The 23,319-nt window shown below is 43.6% G+C and overlaps 1 protein-coding gene across 2 annotated transcripts in view; it reads right to left on the minus strand.

Annotated features, from left to right (window-relative positions):
• ZC3H12B (zinc finger CCCH-type containing 12B) overlaps window positions 1–23,319 on the minus strand; it is a 706,390-nt gene that overhangs the window by 95,091 nt on the left and 587,980 nt on the right. For both annotated transcript variants that reach the window (XM_069612533.1, XM_069612534.1), the window contains exon 2: window positions 1,009–1,856. In XM_069612533.1, the coding sequence (XP_069468634.1) occupies window positions 1,009–1,856 (848 nt within the window). The remainder of the gene's footprint in view (window positions 1–1,008; window positions 1,857–23,319) is intronic.

A 23,319-nucleotide genomic window follows, 5' to 3' on the forward strand; every position in this document is an offset into this window, starting at 1 on the left:
TTTGAGTCTACTTGTATTGCTGTGCCCAGCTACCCAAGGGTTTGGTGCGCATTACCAAATGAATGACCAAACAAACAAACAAACAAACTCAAAAATGGTTTGTTGGAAGATCAAGACTGGATGGATGCCAACTACCAAAACCGAAAACTTGATGGTTACTGCTTCCATCCCTTTTGGTTGGAATTATTTGGCGAGCGACCAGTAGTTCTGGCCTCTTATCTGAAAAATCTCTATTATATTTCTCTAACTCAGCAAATATCATCCTTTACTAAATCTTGTCTTTTCAATTTAGGAAACTCAGAAACAAATGTCTTCTTTTATGTGTAGTTACAATTATCAATGAATTTGTTTCATTCGTACTTGATTTCGGAAATTGTGCCTTTCTTGCCCTTTCCTTAAAAAAATACATCCAGACTGCAGCAAATTGAGCGTTCGTCACAAATATCCATATTTCTCCAGGCTAGCATTAATTAAACTAGCTGCATTTCAAACAAAGGACTATTGCGGACATGAGCCTAATAGGTCTTTCAGATCAGGTCTTTCGTGCCTGGAAACACTCAGGCGCGTTATAAATTATTTGTCATATCATAGTATTTGTGCTCCCTTATTATTCCCAAATTTAATAAATATAGGATTGATGGTAAGCCTTTTAGATTTCTGGTCTCCAAAAGGTGGAATAATCTTCAACTCATTTTAAGAACTAAGCTACAATCTACTAAAGTTCAGAAATAAACTGAATATATTTCTATACATTGCTCTTGATGGCAAATACATTTTTAGCCAATCTTTAGATGTCCATTCTAAGTCTTCTTATAGCCTAATCGCTCTTTTGTAATTTGCACCCTTCTACAGCACGAAGATGCGTTTTTGGTGAACATGTGTGCTTTATAACCACCAAGCCTCCAACAGATAAAACAAATATTTTTCAGGCCTGCTTCTAAAAAATCTTTTTTCCGAATCACAGCTCTCAATAAAAAGTTTTTTTTAACAATACAGAAACAGACTCACCTCATTGCCACGTTACTCCCGTCAATGACGATGGGCCGCAGATTATCGGTGTTATCCTCCACCTCGTCCTCTAGAGAAAGTTCTGGGCTTGCAATTTCCTTGGGACACTGCCCACGTGAGACCAAAGTTCCTGTGTTGCTGCCTCCACCAGCCTGTGCTTCAGACTCCCCTTTGTTGCCAAGCCGTACCAACTCAGCCAAAATATCATTTATGAGGGCATCAGCTCCTAATTTGTTGAGTACCGCCTGGATTTGCTCTCCGGCATAGCCCAACTTTATGGCAAAGTCCATTTTGGTTTGGTAATCCTTATCCAGGGTGGATTTCGCTTCCTCCGGCTTGAGCTGGAGATCGTGTGGCAGCAGGATCCGATGGTGATCATGAGGCACTTGAATGCTACCTTGGGAGAAGCTTGGCCGGTCCAAGCAAGGGGATCGGCAGAGTTGCCGGTGTGGCTTGCTGGTGATTTCCTTGCCCCGGTAGTGGCCACTGCTGCCGAAGCCACTTCTCCCGCCTGCCTGCTCAGCTTCGCTCTCAGAGCTTGTCCATTCATCGGATTCCCCACTGCATTCGCCCTGGTCCAGGGGAGGCTCCAACTCCATGGGTGTGATGGCGGCCATCCGCTCTTGACGGGAGGGCCTCTGCTCCATCTTCAGTTTCTCCACCATGGACCAGGCCGTCATCACGTTCAACTGCCGGCCCGAGATCTCAAGACTTCTTTCTTTCAGGTTCAGCACTGCTTGCGATTCATACTCTATGGTGTCACGCAGGCTACTCAGCAGCTTCCGCAGCTCCGGCGTCAGACTCTGTTCTTGGCATAGTTCAGGCATACACAAAGCAGAAATATACTCCTAAAAAGAAAAATGAACAAAATAAGGACTTGTTTTTAGAACCTTGGAATCATACATGCAGGCCAAAATATATAATATATATTAACTCAATATGTGTTGCATGAATGAATAATAAAGCAGTCGTTTTTTTCTTTTCCTCTTTCAGTGCTCTTCCTTTTGGGTTTTTTCAGCAACCCGAGGTGAGAAGCAATTGTGTTAATGAATACTCCCAGACATCCCACCAACAGGCTGCAATCCACTAACTGTAGCCCCATGTATCTTCATTGGCATAGCAGCGGTTTCTACAAGAGAGCAATGAATATTAAGCCCAAAGTAAATATACAAAAAAAATAACTAATACCAGTTATTATCCAAAGCGCAAAATCTAAACGTGAAAGTGAAATAATACTTCTTATATAGCGCTTACTACCACATATTCTGAGGTTTTCCATCTATGTAAATAACAGATGCCGAGTCCCTGGATCCGTGGACTCGTACACCCACCACAGTGGGGTCTGCAACCTTTGCCACCCCATACGTTTTGGACTACATCTCCCATCAGCCCTAGGCAGCATATTTAATGGTCAGGGTCATAGAAGGTGCAGCCCATAACATCTGGAGAGCTGGAGGTTGCAGATCCATGCCATACAATGATCTAGTGACGTACATCATGGTTGCAGGCACAAACTTCGGCAGGGCCACTCGGCCCTTCAACATTCTGAGGTCGATAAAAACAAGTGTTATCAGCGCCAAAATAACCCAATGGGTAGACCGGGCACTCTATAAATACATATGTTATGTGCTCAGCAGTAGGCAGTTTACACCTTAAGCCAATGAACTGAATGAAAAAGAAAGCAGGCGGTCACTATGCAACATTACCTCACTCTTACCAAGAAATGGCAGTAGTCTCAATTTTATAAAGCACAGTTCTGGCAATATAAAGTACTGTTTTAAGCACAGTTTCATGTAGTTTTAAGCTGGTGGCAACATTCAGAAATCCAACGTATATTTAACAAAGCTGTTATAAAAATGCATTGCGTTTCTTAACACCTAGGTCCACAGCCGGTCCACTCCCAACCTAAGCGGGGATTGGGCGACCTGCTCCAGGCCAGTTTTCTTCTCCTGATTGCTTACAGATACCTTGCTGACAAGGTGACCACCCTCCCCGCTCCCTTTCGGATCTGCTTCTCTTGCCATATGACTTGTAAAGCACTCTGTTGCTTCCCGAAGCCAGGTCTGCCCTCAATAGATCCAATAATCATAGTAATAATAGAATGTTACACGAAGGTGTTGACTTAGTGATAGAACAGGCATCATCTTTAAATACAAACAAAGCTCGCATCATTTGGTGAAAGCATTTATGTAAAGCTGTACATCTCAAACCTTTGTCTTGGCTCTACAAATAATGTTAATTCCTGGCTCCAGAGTGCAGCCCCCGCAAAAGCACCAAGCATATAAAAAACACGCTAACTCTGGCCTAGCAGCTAAACAGTATTGCATGGAAAGTACTGCACACTTATTCATTGTCTATCCCAGATTATAAAAGATCAGGCGTAAGCCAACACTGCTCTTCAAATGGCATGCCCTTGAACCCGTGTTAGACTCCAATGTTTGGTTTAAGTACATCTGTGCTCCTGAACCAGTGTCAACCCCCTGCTTAGTCTCGGTCAATGAGAGAAGTCGAATGTCAAGAGCAGATCGTTCCACTTGATTCGCTCCCCATCACATGAAACCCTGTGTGCTCACTAAAGTTGCAACCAATCAAAAATAGATATTAAGCAGCCATCACAGTAGCGACCAAATGTTAAGCACCTGTCAAAGTGCTGGCGGCCAATCAAAAGCACCCATCAAAGTAGGAGGATTACAGAAAATGACCCTAAACAAGAGAAACTGGAACTCATGTCATAGTGTGCCCCTTATGTTACTGTCCTTGCGTTGCTCTACAGGCAGAGCAGCTTCAGCACTATTCCTTAGTGGGGCATTTTGGAGGAAAGAAGCTGCCAATAATGTACACCACTGGCCAAATAAAGCATGTGTGAAGGATGCACTGTCACTTTCCGTGCTCTGCTGTTGCCATGGTGCGAGTGGATCATCGTTGGACTTCGACTGTCTTTAAGAGGTCTCCTCAATATGCAAAGCAGCCTACAGAACTGTTTTATCTGCTACACACAAAATCTGAAATTCTCCATTGCACAAATGAGGCCCGCCAGGCCTGTCTAGAGAACAAATGTTGAACGCATTCTTGATCCGGTGAGTGTGGGCAGCTTGATGTGGACACATACAAAGGTCCCTGCATAGATGCAATGCGTGAATTCTGCAGGCTCCATAAAATATTATACACACATTGGACAATGTGCAGAGTACTTTCTTCTTTGTGGTTAGGTTAAAATAAACGGATGATGAGAACCGTCAGCTGGAAACATATTTAGCAAAGAAAAACTGACTAAGGCGGTTGACAGTATGAACTCAGTGCTATGCCCAGGGCCAGAGGGACTGCCTCAAAAATGCTATAAGCCCATGCCAGAAGGGGTATGTGATTTGCTCGTTGGGATATATCTGAAGTGTAGGATATGCATCCATCTGCCTACTCCTGAAGCAGGGCAAATCGGCCGCCCTACTTTAACCTACAGGCTGATGAGCCTGAACACAGTCTATAAGATGTGGTGAGGTCAAATAATAGGAACTTTATCAAACGTTACTCACATGAACTATGCAGGGTTGTCAAGTGAAGATACGCTGCAGCTAGCATAATGTAGCAATCACGCCGCAGCTGCGAGGCGTACATGGCCGGTAACGGCCCCCCAGCCCAGGCCTAGGCATGCCCATTGGAAGCACCATGACCAGAGCACAATGCCCCGGTCCAGCAGGTAACTGGGGGGGAAGGGGTATAGGTGCGCCAGAAAACGGTATGTTTTCTTTTGAGGGATTGGATGACAGGGCGGTGAGGCAACAGATAGATGCACCCTGTTACCTCCCCACATAAAAAAAGGATGCCGCCACCCAGGGAATGTCCTTGGGTGGCTGGAAACAGCGGACGGTACACTGTGTATTCTCACCTGCTGTTCCTGCCAGCTGACTGGCTGAACGCCCTTCCCCAGATGTGAATGAGGTTAATCTTAGCTTCATTGGATGTGAAACAGCAGCTGTTGCAGCAGTCTAGATAGATCCTAAAAAAGCCTTTAGCCACATAAACTGCCACTTCCTGTAGAAGGAAAGGGAAGAGATGGTGTTCGGGAAAGGGTTCCTGTCATTGGTTCAATTTCTTTACAGCTGCCTTTTAGCATCAGTCTTTACAGTGACCGTGTTCAACTACCTTCTGGGCCATGGAATGAGATAAGGCTGCCCTCTGGTGCTGATGCTTTCTGTCTGTGTAATAGAGCCCACTAGCCAATTCTATCTGATAAGACCAATTCAAGGCATCAGATTTGGAGGCTCTGGGCAGACCCTGTGGCTACACACACACGATTTGATAATGCTGCTGCTACAGAATCCTCCCCGGATCTATCCCGGTCATGAAGCATAAAGCCATAACTTTGGCATCATAGTCGGGCACAAACAAACATGCAGGAGTCGGAGGCAATGCCAGTATAGCCTATATGCCAGAGCAATCAGATTAGGATTTGTGGTGGTTCCTGGAGAGGGCGTAATATTTAGGGATCTGGATAACAGAGGACACTGGAATGATGAACAATGTATTGCTGCGCCTTCAGGTAGTTAGCACTGAAGCTGTTGCTTTGGTGGGGATTAAACTCATTAAAGGATGACTTCTGCGCCAAGTATGAACTAAATTCTACCATGATGTCTAAGTGGGGTGGATTGATAGGGCAACAAAGTCGTTCTTGTGGGACAGAAATCTGCCACAGCTAGCACTGCAGAATCGTCAGCTCCCAGGAGGGAGGAAGGTCCGAATTTCGAGATATCATCGGTTCTCTAGCCTTAGGCACACATGCAACTCCCTTGGGGCGGGGGATGGAGAACGGAAAATAGTGGCGACATACACGTCAGGCCCCCTGGAGCATAGGCTCAGTAACATGCCAGAAAGATGAAGAACTGCTGGTAAGAAATGTGGGTCTTCTGCAATCCCTCGGTCAGGATGAGCCCAGAGATCAAAGAGAAGAGATCAAGTCATTTTTCTGTGCAAACTTGTACCTGAATCGGATTAAACGGCTATCTGACAATACAACCAGAGGCTACATGTTGTTGGAAACACAGAAAAAAAGAGGGATAGATGGTTGCACATATGGGAATTCCAGTCTTCTGTGAGCTACCGAAGGGATGTTCTCAATATGACCAAGGACAGAGTTCCATAGAGGAGAATTTGCTCACTATAGTGACTGCTGTACTCCTAGTCCAGAGTCCCCTTTCCTCCATACTGCTGGGCCATCCAGTCCCATGGGACAGGACCATCCGGTCCTGTAGGACGGAATGTCCAAGAAGCATGGAGGAGAGGGAACAGGATGTAGGAGTACTAGTTGAACATGTCACAAATCACTGCAAAACAACATGCTTCTGAGTGGTCACAGATATTAATTGCGATTAAAGCCTGACATTTGGTCAACATGTTGCAGATTGTGAAGTGGACGTCTTTGAATTGGAGCAGGAGGCCATGTCAAATAATACAGGGTATACTGGACCCTAAACAAAATATACAGGAGGGCAATATACGACTCGTCATCCTGCTAGGGCTACATTCACAAGAACGGCAGCCTAAGACCCAGGCTGTGTGAGTGGAGCAAAACACACAAGTTCTGCGAGGAGGTGAAAGTTGTAGCACGGAACTACACTACAATGTCACTACATATATTAGGTGTATGACAGAGGTTTGGGCGTCTTACAGTCACCACAACAATATTGGGTGTTCTAAGCATCTATAATGGCCCAAAACTGATAGCTAGGCTTTGGAATCCCCCTCCCCCAGCACCCACTGGGAAGAGTGCATGCAGGGCCTTGTCTCAACTGCTGTGATAAAGAGTGTCATCCTAGGGAGGTGGGGGAGAGAAAGAAAGGCTTTTCCAAGGCACCTGGCCACATTTCCAGACAAGGTACAAATAAGGCAAGCCTACATAAACGGCTGCTCAAAAAGAAATAATGTGTCTGTCTGGCATGAGGGCGATGCTGGATGCTTGTCTCTATAACCCACTCACCACCCTCCTGTCGTTGAATCATTTCCTGAATAATGTAGCGTTACTTATACAGGTAACCTGAACACTACAGATTACCAGATACTATGCAAAGTAGACTATATCACAATTAGTTGGTCTGAGGTGATTTTCTTGTGTTAAAACAATTCTAAATAAAAAATACAGCAATCTGCAATGAGGTGAGAACTTTACAAGACACATACTAAAATACAACAACGCGAGAGCATGCAGATAATTGCTCGTATGTTAAAAAATGCTGAGTGCCTCATATGACGCGGCAGACTCCTCTTGTTCCAGACGAGTCATTAGAGCAAGCGAACGAGATCTATGAATACATGGTTGCAGGTTCAAAGGTCGACATGCAGAACCGAGAGGACCTGGATGAAATGTGATGGTGTAAGGTTGCCCAGGACCTAGGTCAACCTGCCAAAAACGTTCACATAGAAAGGTCTACCTGAAGGGGGAAAAAGGGAAAGGATAGTAGTCGAGAAAAATATGAAGCACACTAAGTCTAAGTTGTATAGTTGTCATTTAGCAAGCTCAATTCAAGTTGTCTCACTTTTGCCTGTCGACCTTTAGATGTGGAACAGGAAAGACCTCCAAACGGAGTAAGGCTTCAGAATGTGCATATTGGAATGGGGTCACCTACCTTACCTCAGGGATCTAACTTTCACATCTAGCAGGCGGCATCAGACCGCCTCTCCAGCTAGGGACCCACTACCCGTGTCCAACTTGCTTGTCCCTCGAAAGTGGTGCGATCCGGTGTGCTCACTGCAAAACCCTCAATAGCCAGCCCTGAACGTTGCTGAAATAAGTGCGCAAGACACATAAGGATGCGGCTCACAGAAAGGGCGTGAAGACATGAGTGAAAATCACCTGCATGAATGAGTAGAAAAGTAAGAAAATAAAGTGTAATGGAGTGGTGGCACATCCAACTAGGGACAAGGACAGGGCTTGGGAGAGGGCACTGGTGACCATCATGCAGGAAACCTCTGTAGAGGTGACCCTATGCAATGCAATGCAATCCTGTAATGTGGCAGGAGGTTGTGGGGTGCGGAGGTAGAGGTAGCACAAAACGTGCAGTTGTCTGAAGCAGATTGACATGCAATAAAGGGCAAAATAAAACCACCAAAAAATGCATTGATTATTTATGAGGTTTCATGTAGACGCTTGTATTGATCTGCTACGTATGCACGGATTTGGCTGTATTTGCCCCATTAGAGATTGTTCAGGGCACAATGGTTCACCATGAATGCCATCTCATGTTCACAGTCCCAACAGACATCGCTGCTGCTGGCTCAGAATGACTAAGGAGATCAGCATCAAGCCTCCCAGGTACTCACCAGGAAGTTCCCGAAGAGGAAGTAAAAACGAAGAGCCCTCTTTTCACTTCCCCATCGACGGCCCAACACATTCCATTGTATGCCTCAGCGTTAGCATGGGGGCAACAATGTCCCGGGATAAATACTGACAAGAGCAAAGACAGGCAACAAAACAGGAAGGACAGACTCGCCTTTTCTGTGTAACCTTTCCAGTCGCCAGGAAGATGCAAATCTAAAGCAACAACTGAAAGCCAAATTACACAGGAAGAGCACCAATATTTGTATTGGACTGCGCAATTATGGAAATGGCACTCAAAATCAGAACCATAATGCTTTGGGGCCAAGGAAATGGCGGTCTGGCAACAGATCCAGGGCAATGGGCATCCTTGAGTTTCTTGATAAAAATTACGGGTCGCTGGAGAGGCATCTGCCTACAGACTGCCTGTCGGTGGTAGCGGTGTGCGCTACAAATCAACATAACACAACCCATGTGGCAAACATCTCATAGCCCGGCGGACATCTTCTCTCTTACCTAGATATTCAAATGATATCAGACCCGTAGAAATCCTTAATTTGTGCTCTACTATTAGGAAGTTTTGTATTGTCCTGGAGTACAAGACATGACAAATGCCTACTACTATGAACCGTATACGCCAAGCGTTTATAAATATACTTACTGGGAATTCATAGTTCCGGTATGATACTTGCATATCTTTGGGTAACAAATCAAAGCAAATGGTAGTATACTTTCTAGTAAAAGTGTTAGGAACGGAGTTTACACCCGAATATTGCAAGTCACCATGTTTATTCAGCTCCAACACAGAACCTTTCTACAAAGAAGAGCCCCTGCTCCATACCACTCCTCTCTCCAACACCTCCTTCTCCAGCTGTTTTCTTCAGAACACGCCATCCACATTCTCGCTTACCATTCCACCTTCAGAACAGCATGGAGCGTGAACTTTCCCAATTTACATTATACGTAACAAAAGGGTCTTGCGCTTTTGGCTCTCTAGCTAGATAAGTCATTGATAAAGGATCATGGGAGTCGTAGTCCAAAACATCTGGCGAGCCGAAGGCTGTAGACCTCTGTTCTAGAATTTGACCATGCAGAGAAAGCCAACTTCTATTTGTTAACATATAAGAGCTACACTAACTTTCACCAAAAAGCAAGAGTGCATGTGCACAAGTGAAGGAGAATCATAATGTGGACTATTGCTGAGCTACAATCCCCCACAAGCATTGCCTGGTGCCAGATGTTGAATCTGCGCTGGGCAAACATGGCTATGCCCACGGACAGCTTTCACATGTCAGTGGTTCTAGCAGGGTTTGCATGCAGACCGCAGGCTCTGTTCTTGTGAGAGGATTGTAAAGTGGCGCCATTATGGATTGGGTCGCTAGAAAAGTCACAATGGTAGCAATCTTTGGCTTACAAACGAAGACAACAGAGATGCAGGCACAGGTCCTGTTGGACCTCTGGGTACTCCGCTGTGCCAGACTTGCACTCACCACGAATTTAATCTGCTATAGGCCGTTCAACTTTCTGAGTTCATTGCACCTGTTTGGGGTGATGCCAAGCAACCAGTGCTTTGTAACAAAAGTGTTCACAAAAAATTGATACACAGGTTGAGCCACTACCCATGTAGTTAACCACAAAATGAGTTGTGGTTCACCACAGGATTTTGTGCCTGTGCGATCCTGGCTATTTGGGGAGTGATTACGTAAACCAAGGCACAAGCTGGTTCACTTCAGCCCCTTAACTGTTATGTTTCCTGTCTCCATTTAGCCAGCTCTTGCACCAGTCACCCATCCTTTCCATGATTACTGTCCATTCCGTGAGCCATTGGAAATCTTACTGGACTAAGCGTTTGCACACTGTACTACGTGATGTTTGCATTGTGCCCAATACACTTTGAAGACGTTGAAGCGTGTTATGAAGTAACATTTTTCCATAATGCCGCTGCCTGGTTTATAGGTAGCATATCTGTTTTGTAATGTTCTTTTTTAAAATCAGTATGACGAGACACAACAAGACGCATACCCTATCTAAGGTTTGAGTTGCGGACCCCCAGAGTTGCATAGTAATGCATTTGTTAACCCTCTCTTTGCATGATTTTAAACCAGGGTAGCTGAAACCTTTCAATGACGTGACGCTTTTTTCCTTTAGCAAACCATGCGTTGTGACCTTGAAGCCACCCTTGTTGCCTTGGCTATAACGTACGTACTGATGACTGTGACTTCACCTGCTTCCATGGTGGTCATGGCCAAACCCATGGAAAAGCCTGCATTAAAGCATTCTTTCTGCTCTGCGTGTGGATATAAAAAGCGATTCCTACACTTATCAAAGGCATCATTGATAGAGCTGGATGAGCAGAAGTTATCTAGTGGCGCCCTGTCCTACCGCAGAACATACCCTCTGATAGGACAGAAATAGAGCGTGGATGGTCTGCGGCTTCAGCTCTCTGGCGACACACCCAGCGAATTTGGCAAAGACAGGCTAAGCCAGTGTACCTTTTTGGCCATCTCTTCTAGGGAAGAGATCAGAAGACGTAGGCTCCATGATAATTAGCTTTGCAGTTGAAGCTACCCATGAAAGCCAGCCGACGCACAATTGTTGTCATGCTTTTAATATGTGAAGCGACTTGTGTACGTCTAGCACACAAATGGGCAATGGTGCAGTAGTGCACGCCAAACTGATTAAAAAAATATACTAATAATTAGTTCAAAGTCATACATTTATGAACATAGAGGTACTGTAAAACACACTTATCTTAACCAATGTTGTAACTTTGTGCATACATATACACAACGGGTAACTGTATTATGGTCCTAGAATACTAAGACCTGTTTAGGTGACACAAAAGCCTGTCAGGCTGAGGGTGTGACAATTCCACCAAACACCACAATGGCATTATAGGACCATTGCATACATTTCATCTTAGGTCTGTGTTTTATTACATTCTACAAAATTAATGATTCACACTGGTCCATTAATCCATAATTCATGAGAATGGCGTTATGCCAGTGAATCTAAGTGTTGGAAAAATATGTCTGGATAGCTTGAATGGTGTGCAATGCAATGTGTGGAGCAAACGTGCGCAAAATGACATACCATAAAGATCAATTCAAAATATTGAATATTGTTATGCACAATAGCCAATCCCTAACGAGAAAAAGAGGGACAGTCAGAAGGGTGGGTGCTGACCCTGAGTTGCGTCAGCATGACCCGTACATATGTACTCGGATTTGGCTTACAGTCAACACACCGCGCTGCTTCCTGGTTTCTTATCGATATCTGCATTGTGCAACAGATCTGTTTATTACACCTATCAAACAATGTGTCACACAACACACAACCAGTCATGCGTACATTGTCTGGAATCTTATGGTTATCCAGTATTTAGGTTCCTGAAACAGGAGATTATTGCTATGGCTTTATTGGACCCAGCCGACGTTGGAAATCTAGAGGTGTGTAGCAGCACCCCAACATCATCTCTTTTCACTTACTTCTTTGCTACCCTCACACTCTACCCCAGCAGCCACCACCTGAGTGCAGGTGCTCTATACTGCGCTCCTTTGCTTCCCAGCCAGGCTTGAGCTTCATAAACCCCATACTTGCATACCTTCCGTATTATCATTCTAGGTCACATCACAGAGTCTGTTACCGTTTAGATGGTTGACGATGCCATGTGTATGATGGATAGGGGTTGCCTGGTTGACGGCCTGCAGATTGACACCATCAACAATGAGGTTCTAGTATTCATTAGAACATAGGGGAGAGTCTCTGACCAATCAGATGGGCAGGAACATGGGCAGAATCCACCAGTATTAGCACACATTCTCACCTGACTACCAGTGCCTCTGCCCCTGGGGTCTGCCATCTCTAGTCTGCCAGCACCCAAGCAGCTTTACCACCTCACTTCACCCTCCCAGGAGTCCTTCCCCTCCCCACCTGCAGTCCTGCGCCCCTGGCCCACACTACCTTAGAGCTTTGCCTCCCTGCTACACTGAACAGCCGCCCAAGTCCCGGCAGTGGAAGTAGTACAAAGATTAGCTCCCTTTACTATATGCATGCCCGGCCATCATTTTTTGTAGGGAACTCGAGCATGCACCTAAACCGATGCTGCAATTTCCCTAAAAAAATTAATAAAACACACAAAAAACGAAGACCGGGTGCCAATAGCGATCACCCCAGTGTAACACGCTTGATCCCCTCGCCGATATCTTCGTTTTGCTCAGACCTACATTAGGCTTGGCTGGCGTGATGTTAACCCCCTTGTCGACCACACACCTGGGGTGATCACTATATTCTTGACCCCCATATTGAGGTGGAGGGATGAGTTGTCTCTCTTCTTATCTGGCAGGACGTCCATACAGGTGGGGGCACCTACAGATCCGGCCCGTCCATAAGCATTGTGGTACATCCCAGTCTAACATCTTGTTACTTCTACTAAAGCATGACTACAGCTGCTGGAAGATCTGATGCAGTGCTATGCTGTTGCTTTCACCAGAATGCTGTTGTTTTTAGTATTTTCTTTATTAATGTTAATTATCCAAGCACACCACCACCCACCAGAATTAGCTTTACACTCATTCACTTTGGACCAATATGCTTCGGATCTCATATATGCTTAGTGCAGTCTGCATAAATACATCATAATAGTTAACATAGCCATATACTGTTCATTTAAACAGTAAATACATGTAATCAATATTACCTGTTCTCTGTAGCATCATTGAACAATCCAATCACCTTATTCTACATGTGACGTTCTGGCTTCCTAAGGAGGACAAGTAGCTTGTGTAGACATTAATCCATTAACCAGACCTTCCCACGCCTGTATCCTGCCCCATCATCATCATCATCATCATCATCTTCTTTCCTATTAGTCTCAATCCTTAAAGTTAGGCCGCAGCCATTGGCATGTAATCAGAAAACTGGTGCCTGGCTATTAGACGCTTGACAGACATCAACCCCAAATTAATATACCCAGGTACCCACCCATTTATCACGCCTGGTCTTTGGAATAATGTTTAAAAAGCCCATTCTTGGCGCACTCTGTGTAGTCTTTGCTGTGGTTCTCTCCAACTCACATACCTTCTGCCCATAATTGCACAACTCTAGAGTAATCGCAGATCAAATCGAAGAAGTCACCTGTTGTGGTTTGCCATCTGGGACACCTAGTTGGGGCTGCTCGATCTGCCCTTTATCGCCTTTGTAGGGTGAAGTACGATCTTTTTAATCTTGCATTTCTGGAGACTTGCTTTATCATCAAAACATGCCTTGCGCCATTCGCTACCTGCCATTAGAAATAGTTGTTGCACCAAATTTAATTCCCATCTCTTCCAACGTGAAAGCTCCCGTGGTTCATGACTTTTACACATGGACTTGCGCACACGATGTTGATATTATGTGAGTGGTTCCACCTCGCAGCTATTCTTATATAAGGCTATTTCTTCTGGCTCTCTGGGAAGTTCCACCATATTTCCCGCCAGGCAATAGTCAACAAATAAAATGTACACCTATACCCTTATGTATATGATGCATGTCACATAGATCTACAAATCTGTGTAACGCGCAATTGCAATAAAACTCTGAGAATGCCTGTCAACCCCACTTCCAGCCAGTCCGGGGGCATCGGCTTGTATCAATGGGTTGCTTAGATATGAGAGGATCCATACTGACATAAGAAACCCCAGCAAGCGGTTCCGCGATGGTCTGACCCAATCTTACGCCCAAGAATAAGTAGTGGTGGGATAGCCCAAGACATTGGAGACCTCACGGTAAACACATAATCCCAACACCAGTCCCATGCAGCCATGCCCAGCATTTGGCTCTGTAGCATGTATTCGATCTAGGCATTGAGCGAGAAATTGCAATTGTGCAGCCAAGCAGTATGATTGGAAGCTTAGGTGCTCCCACAGCCCCTGCTCATATGTAAGACATAAACCTTTCATAGCAACAATATTCACAATAAATGTAAACGTGATTTCAACAATTGATGTAATATTTTCTAAGCTAGAGGTTTGGTGGGGTTAGTACATGAAAAGTAGTGCTGTATGGGCACTAAATGTGCAACCTCAAACATTTAAGAGTAGAGCACTGTTTGATTAAACCAGCTCTATCAGAAGGAAAACCTATTAGATACCTTAGGTTTCTTTTTTGTGAGAGTCGACATATGTTTCGGCTAAATGCATCCAAAAAAATCAGGCAATGCACAAAACAGTTGTCTCTTGATGCAGGTGTAGCCGTCTTCAGAACACGAGAAAACAGAGCAATGTAACAACTTGGTGGTGTTGAGTACTTCTTGATAGTCGTACTTATTTGACAAAGAACCCAGGGTTACCACCCCCTTTGTTTGCTCTTCTCATAGTTCCTTTCTGATCCCAGAGGGTGGTATTCCCAGAAATCAGATCTTTCCTAATTTTTCAAAATAGACTTTTCGGACAACCCTCTGGTTGTTTGGGATAACAACACAAAAGGTGTTCCACATTAATCTTGTGTTCATACCTATTACTTGTTGAGTAGGTCGTTACATTAACTTTAATTCACATTCTTCTGTATATAATCCATTGACTCCATCAATAAGATGGAAGATGTCAACACAGTATCTTTCTCGGATGAACTTTACAAAAGACTGATGGAACGTCCGTCAGCTTTCACTAACAGGGATACCGTTCAGCCTCAGCCCAATGAAAATCAAACAGATATTTTAACACAAAAGAAGAAAAAACTAATTAGAACCAACAGTCATGCTAGGATATTTGAAAGCCGGGATTATCACCGAAGGCCTTCAGGTCAGGATAATACCGAAGGTCTTCACGGATAACAAAAAATTTAAAACTAACTTCAGCGGAGTGAGTAATAAATGTTCCCATGATCTGATTATTCTTATCATACAGACGGCAGAAGAAGAATCTACTGCACAACAATTGGAAATTGAAACATTAGAAAACGCCCTAAAAGGGGACAAAGATATAGCAGACATCAAGACCCTTCTTGAAAAAACAGAAGAAGAATTGAGTAAATTCAAAAAAACAATCTTGGATAAAATAATATGGAAACTAAAAAAGGATGTTGAGACATACAAAGAAACGAAAACATATCCATATTTAATTGACTCATATTATGATCAAAACAAACTTGCTCAAAACCGTCTGAGAAATAACGGATTCCCAAGGAAACGGTTTGTTACTTTTTCCAATACCAGTAATAGCAGTTCTAATAGTGATCCTGACCTGGCTAATAGCAAAGGTGGTAACTGAAGTGGTACGGGCCAAAATCCAAACAGTTTTTTCAAGGGCGGGGCAAAGGCGGCTGCAATCGACCACCGGGCCCCCAACGGATGCATACCCGCAATTGGCAAGGCCCTCCACAGAATTGGTGAATGCAATCCCGATCTTTAATCTTATCAGCTATATCCTCTCACAAGAGGAAATTGACATCCTTAGTAAAGGTCTTACCTTTGTTCCCACGAAAAAAGCAGATTCTTTCCAAACAGCTATAGAATTACAGAAGTTCTTTAGGCTAATACGCCTTAAATATTTCTTTAGGAACTCGCAACCTAGGAATGATCGAGATAAGATCACGGGACTAAAACAACCATCTACCTTTATTCCAACTAATAGTATGGTTAGCCCAGCGATTTTGGCCTTTGAAAATAAGATTACTCATGAGAGCAAATCTTTGCTAAAAAATAAAAATTATCTCATGAGATCTCTCGAATAAAGAATGCTCTGCCTTATTGACACTTCAAAACAACGATACTTTTGTCATAAAACCTGCTGATAAGGGAAGTGGCATTGTACTTTGGGATAAGGAAGCATACAACACGGAAGTAAAAAAACAGCTTGACAAAACCATGTTCTACTGCCAAATTGATATCGATCCAACATCAAGACTTACAGAAGAAATTACCACCTTTATGTACCATGCACATCTCGAAGGCTGGATCAGCCTTGATGAACAACAATTTTTGATCGCTAAAAATCCGACCATCCCGGCGTTTTACCTATTACCCAAGGTACATAAAAATGCTACTTGCCCCCCTGGCAGACCCATTGTTTCAGCTTTGAATTCCATCCTTGAGCCTTTATCCATCTATGTTGATTGGTTTCTCCAACCTTTCATCAAAGACATGAAATCCTTTGTAAAGGACACTACCAACATGATTCAAATAATAGATAGTTTATCAACTTTGAACACGGACACCCTTGTCACCCTTGACGTCATCTCGTTATATACGAGTATACCTCAACTTGATTGCATCCAAGTTATTGAACTTTATCTCAATAAAAGAACCTCAACCCTGAACTCTGGACCCACACCTTTTCTTCTAGAATGTGCAAGAATCGCGTTAATGGAATTTTTTTTCCTTTATAACGGATCTTTTTACAACCGAAAGCACGGCACCAGTATGGGGCGACTTTCGCCCCAGATTTGGCCAATTTATTTATGGCCAACCTAGAAGAACACTCAATTTACCATCCCGATAATCCATATAAAGACAATATCATCTGTTGGTATAGGTACATCGATGATGTATTCATGGTTTGGAGAGGGTCAAAGAGTGACCTAAATTTGTTTACCCAATGGCTTAACAGACAAAACCCACATATTCAATTTACAGGGACGGATAACTCTAATTCAGTTCCTTTTTTAGATTTAGTTATTAGGAAATCTCCTAATGGCAATCTAGAAACTTTGTTATACAGAAAATACACTGATAAAAACACTTTAAAAGTTTGACAGCTTTCACCCTGTAAACCTGAAGGAAAATCTACCGATAGGGCAATTCCTCAGAATCAGAAGGAATTGTACCAGCACTTCTGATTTTGAACTCCACGGTAAGATTTTGAAAACTCGTCTCTCAGACCGTGGTTTCCCCCCCAGAAACATCCAACGTGCATACAGAAGAGCAAAGCATACCAACAGACAGAGTTGTTTAGTACCAACAACCAGAAGTACATTAGATAAAATCACATGGTTATCCACCTTTTCACCCATCAGTCATCTCTTGAGGAAAATGATAATAAAAAATTGGCACATCATTAATACTCCTGATGTTGACCCCTCCACACCACGTTTCGCGTTCAATAGCCAACCAAATCTTAGAGACAAACTTGTACATACTTATCCACCAATACGGAAGCCAGTAGACTCTCAAACCACACTGTGGTCTCTACCACCGGTAGTGGGCCACTTCAAATGTGGCTTATGCTCTGTTTGTTCCCTAACGAAAAACGTAAAAACTTTGGAATTATACGAAACAAAACGTACTCTCTCAGGTTTTTTTACAACTGTAACATCCTGTCGGCCATTTACGGGATAAAATGCCCATGTAACTTACTATATATAGGTAAGACGAAGCGCCCAGTAAAACAGAGAATATGCGAACATCGCTCATGTATTAAAAACAAGATCGATAACAAACCAATGGTGGCACACTTCACTCAGCTGAAACACTCTCATAATGATTTATTTTGGTTCATCATCCACACGATTCCAACACCCCCCCAGAGGAGGCAACAGAGACCTGCTCCTCACAAAACAGGAACAAAAATGGATTTTTAATCTGGATACTGTAAAACGGGGTTTAAACACTACAGTGGAATGGTCCCTTTTCTTCTAAAGTGCTTTCTGCCCACCACCGCCTTTTGCAGGTGGATTAATGCATCCCAATAATGAAACATCAAATAAAACACTATGTGTTTAAATATCACTTTAGACGGTTGCACCTATTACCATTTACACATTGGTGCAATTGGCATCGCGGTTAGTAATTGATCCATTGAAGAACTTGTCCTCTCAGAAACAACATCTCACACTTAGAAATATAAGAACCAGAATGGCATAGCAAATAATGTGTTCAATAGTCTTAGGATGCATTCCAGACTGCCCCCCTTTATCACCGTACATTAACGAATATGAGAGCTATTTAGTCTCTCTGCAGTAACTTCAGGAAGAGAAGAATCATGATGGCATGAATATGGCCAAACACGCGATTCACAGCCTTCGGGTGCCCTCCATACTGATCAGTTTCTTATTTTGCACTCAAAAACACGAGAGAAGTTCAGCCCCTTTGTTTGCAACGTCATGCGTAAAGCTTGCATAAAAAGAGCTCACACCCTCCCGCGCACAGCTGACTACGACAGCTGACGCGCCTGATACGCCATCCGATTCGGAACGCGCGCATCTCTCTCCCTGCCCCCTTTCCTGACGCCGGCTTGCAGTCCATTTCGATCGGCGACACCGTTCGTACGGTTCGCTCTGTAGGCATGAACTAGGTAAGCACTCGTGTTACTTTTTCTTTTCTGAGCTGTATTTCAACACAGCAGTTCATAATGCACTACTTTGTTGTGACCCATCCCATTTTAGGTCTCGTCTCATTTTATGCAATTGCAGCTAAGAGTAACTTTCACCAACAAACCGGTTTTTTGCAAAACAATTATTACCAAGTGGACCCACCTCTGCATTAACATAAAGGTAATTAGCCCACTTCGTTTCTCGCACACAAAGGCCGCGAGGAAATTTGTCCTGTAAATTTAAAGTTCTTTTTCTTTTGCCATAATTGTCATTTAGCAGTATCTCCCGATAACGCGAACATTGAGACGCATTGCAATTCGGACATAGTACCATTCATCATCGTGCCTCGTGGTCAATCCTTCATAAATAGACACCCTCACAGCACTAAACATAGGTGAGTGTACTTAGCACTTTGAGCTGCTTTTATACTTATCACTTCTGATAAATATCAAAGAAATAAGTGAAAAAACAGACAAAACTGATTATCAGTTTATTTGATCTACAGATCCCTTTTGATCTTTGGGACCAAAAGTTAACGTGGCCCTGGCCAAATTGCACTAAGCAGACTGTAGATCTCTGACTCCATCTAATATATATGTGAGTTTACCACATTGAGTAATGCTAAAAAACAAAACATAAGTTTTTGGAGACATATATGGTCCCCCCTTTTTTGTTGTCTGGCTCTGATTGATTTGCTCTAATTTGCCAGTTGGAAGGTTTCTAAAAAACATGCCCTTATCTTTATATAAGAAAAAGTAATATTACATGCTTATCTCTCGGCCACCACCAGTGTTGACAATAATGATGTGCACTATTATGGAGGACTCCGCTCCTGTAACATGTTTAATGTTTCTTATATGTATTTCCTCAACCACTTTGTATGTATTGATATGCTTATGCTTGTTGATCTCACAGTGGGTTCTTCGTCAAATAAGTACGGCTATCAAGAAGTACTCAACACCACCAAGTTGTTACATTGCTCCGTTTTCTCGTGTCCTGAAGACGGCTACACCTGCATCAACAGACAACTGTTTTGTGCATTGCCTGATTTTTTTGGATGCTTTTAGCCGAAACATATGTCGACTCTCACAAAAAAGAAACCTAAGGCATCTAATAGGTTTTCCTTCTGATAGAGCTGGTTTAATCAAACAGTGCTCTACTCTTAAATGTTTGAAGTTGCACATTTAGTGCCCATACAGTACTACTTTTCACGTACTAACCCCACCAAACTTCTAGCTTTGAAAATATTATATCAATTGTTGAAATCACGTTTACATTTATTGTGAATATTGTTTTCCACTTTTTTAAGTGGAACTTTTAGATTGGTTTTACTATGAAGATAAATCAAATTAGTTTTATTATTACTTTGTCCTTTGAGGTGCTTTTGCTATATGTTGTTTTCAGTTGTGCCTCCATGTCTAGATCAGTTGAGTGTCACTACTACACTCTACACATTTTAAATAAGTGTTACAGTGGTCCCGCCCTCCAACAATAGGCACATCATTTACCAGAGTGTGGCTGTAAGAGACAGGGTTACCACCCTCTTTGTTTGCTCTTCTCATAGATAATCAGATCGGGTTCCACATTATTCAATTACACCTGCATTATAAAATTACTATTGCCGATAAATACTACTGGGGGTAATTACCACTGGAAGTAAAAATATATCTGTGATGATAGAACATCATTTTCTCGCTTTCCAAAAACGAAAATACTGCCAGAGACTGTCATTCCAAAAAACATAATCGGCCACAACATACTGGGCATGGCTTGTGGTCCCTGCAGCCCAAACCACTCCTCCTTTATTACCCAGTGGTACAACTGTCTGCACTTGACACATTCTTCACATTGAAGAAGCTGGTTATGACATGCATTCCTAGGCAGCGATGGACTGCCCCCTGAGCTATACAAAACATACAGTGAGACCCTGGCCCCCAGCCTCTGGAAGTCTTTAGAGAATCTTACGAAAGAGGGACCTTGCCCAAAAGCATGAGGGAGACGCTGATAGTACCGATCCCCAAACCCGGGAAGCCCAGAGAGGAATGCGGGTCATACAGGCCATTAGCCATGCTTAATTATGATATTAAAATACTAACTACCATTCTAGCGCAGAGGCTCTCCAAGGTGATAGACACACTAATACACGAAGATCAAAATGGGTTCATACCGGGTCCGAATACGGCAGTGAATCTGCGCCGACTACAACACATAGTGGCACAAACAAAAAACCTACAATCATCATATGCAGTGGTCTCCTTGGATGCCATAAAAGCTTTCGATTCCATTTACTGGGAATGGTTGCTGGAGGTCCTATGACAGTTCGGGTTGGGGGCTTCCTTCATCAGATGGATAAACATACTATACCAATCGCCGGTGGCCAGGGTTAAGACTGGGAAGATAGTGTCAGGACTATGGAACATCGAGAGGGGTACCAGGCTGGGTTGCCCACTGTCACCCATGTTATACATCCTGGGCCTAGAACCACTAGCCATATTCATGCGGAAGCAATTTTTCAACGCTGGCATTAGGATAGGGGGAGAACATCATATCATCTCATTATATGCAGATGACATCCTATTATATCTCAGAGACCCCCACCTCAACTTACTAACAATCCTGGAGGCCTTAGAGAACTTTGCTCGGGTGTCAGCGATCTCCTTTAACAAAGAAATCTAGCATATTTCCCCTGGCTGACCTAGCTGCACGCACTGAAACTAACCTCCCAACTGTAGGGATCCAATGGAAGCCCCACACTTTCAAATACCTGGGAGTCAACATCTGGCACACACCAGAACAAACATACGGGGGCAACACACAGGTGGCAGTACACAGGCTTAAAAAAATCGATGACATTTTGGTCAGAACTACCATTATCGATGATGGTTAGAGCTGCAGTAGCTAAAATGATAGTACTGCCAAGATTCTTGTATTTCTTCCACGACGTACATTACCTCATCCCTCCCCCCTTCTTCAGGGTATTGGAAAGACTGATGAGAAAGCTACTCTGGAACAAGACAAGACACAAAATATCCCTGAACATACTGACATTGCCGTACAAAGCGGAAGGAATCCAACTCCGAGACCAAGGGAAATACTATCTGGCTGCGCAACTAAGCCACGTAACTAAATGGATGTCCGACGAATGTACCCCGGAAACCAGATTACTCTGGCAACATGTGGCCCCAGCGAACTTGAAAGAGATACTATGGGTCCTGGCAGATTGCCTAGGGGAAACTCCAATGTTAGTAAGGCTGGGCAAAAGGGTTAGAACCCAGAAGCACACCAAAGGGGTACACTCCTACTCTACGGACATACCTATAGCAGCAGGAGTATGCAAAGGGAAAACGGACTTAGCCTGAATGAGACAGTGGGAAAGGTATGGTATTTACACCTGGGGAGACACGTACGCAGAAGGAGCTTTCAGAGAATTCGAGTCCATGGTCGTCGAGGAGGGCTTGCCCACTGGCCGGAAGAGCCGGAACTGGACCCACTAATAACATTTCTATACAATCTAGGGGACGGCTGAAAACCAATATCTAGGATATACGCCCAACTATCGGACAGACCCAACCCCAAAAGTGAGGCTTTGAAAATGAAGTGGGAACTGGACCTCGGGGAAGAAATCACCAAAGAGGAATGGGAGAGAACCCTACGCTTTCGCAGAGAGGTATCGAGAAATGCCCGATTTAGACTAATCCAACTGCAAGTTCTACACAGAATGTAAATGACACCAGGAAAAATAGCAAGAATCAACAGGTCTAGCAACCCACTATGCCCTCGACGTAAACTAGAGGGAGCAGGGATGATGCACATGTTTTGGGGGTGTCTGAAGATCCAGACTTTCTGGTCCAGAGTGGAGCAGACCTGCAGAAGAGCAGGAATGACTCAATACAAATGGTCCCCGAAGGAATGCTTACTTTGTGCGTACCCGAGAATAAGCAAACTACGACACATAGTGAAGCTTATGGACATGGCATGTGTGCTAGCCAAAAGAGCCATAGCCATGACGTGGAAATCCCCGAAAGGCCCTCACTTTGAGAGATGGTACAAAGAATTAGAGCACTGGACAGGGGCCGAAACAAAGGTGTGGGGAGATGGAGTAGACAAAGCAGGAGGAGAGACAAGCCTGGCATTTGAAGACTGGAAAGCGCTAATACGAGACATGTTTCATCCGTCGGATGACCAACCCCCCTGAACCATCCCCTATCCATCGAAACAATACTGAGTCAGATTTAAACTCAAAGCCCCACGAAAACACTCGCAGGATTACGAGATTCGACACTTACCCGCCAGCTCAACACCCAAGAAACTCTGACGCCGAAGGTCTAAATGAACCGAAGGAAAACCCCTTGCATACTCAAGTGGCAAACAGACCAGTTGTTATTGTTTAAAGTTCATGCTTTACACCTGTTTTCCCTTTTTCTTCCCCATTTTCTTTTTCCTTTCCTTCTACTCCCTCTCTCTCCCCTCTTCTTTTGAGAACCCCTACTCCCCTCCCCCGTTATGGAAATTATGCTTCAACAGATTATTATGTAAATGTTATTAAATGTCAAATGCCAATAAAAACATTTTAAAATAAATGACATGCATTCCTTTTTAAAAGCAGCTCAGAGTTGATCTTATGTTGGGCAGTGGTTTTCAAACTTGCTGGGAGGAAATGTGTTCTTTAACGAGGATATTTTGACTTCTGGTGATACTTTTACAACTGTCAGCAATCA

Source organism: Ambystoma mexicanum, chromosome 5p, assembly GCF_040938575.1.
Source record: "Ambystoma mexicanum isolate Mex_15411 chromosome 5p, UKY_AmexF1_1, whole genome shotgun sequence".
Classification (NCBI taxonomy): domain Eukaryota; kingdom Metazoa; phylum Chordata; class Amphibia; order Caudata; family Ambystomatidae; genus Ambystoma; species Ambystoma mexicanum.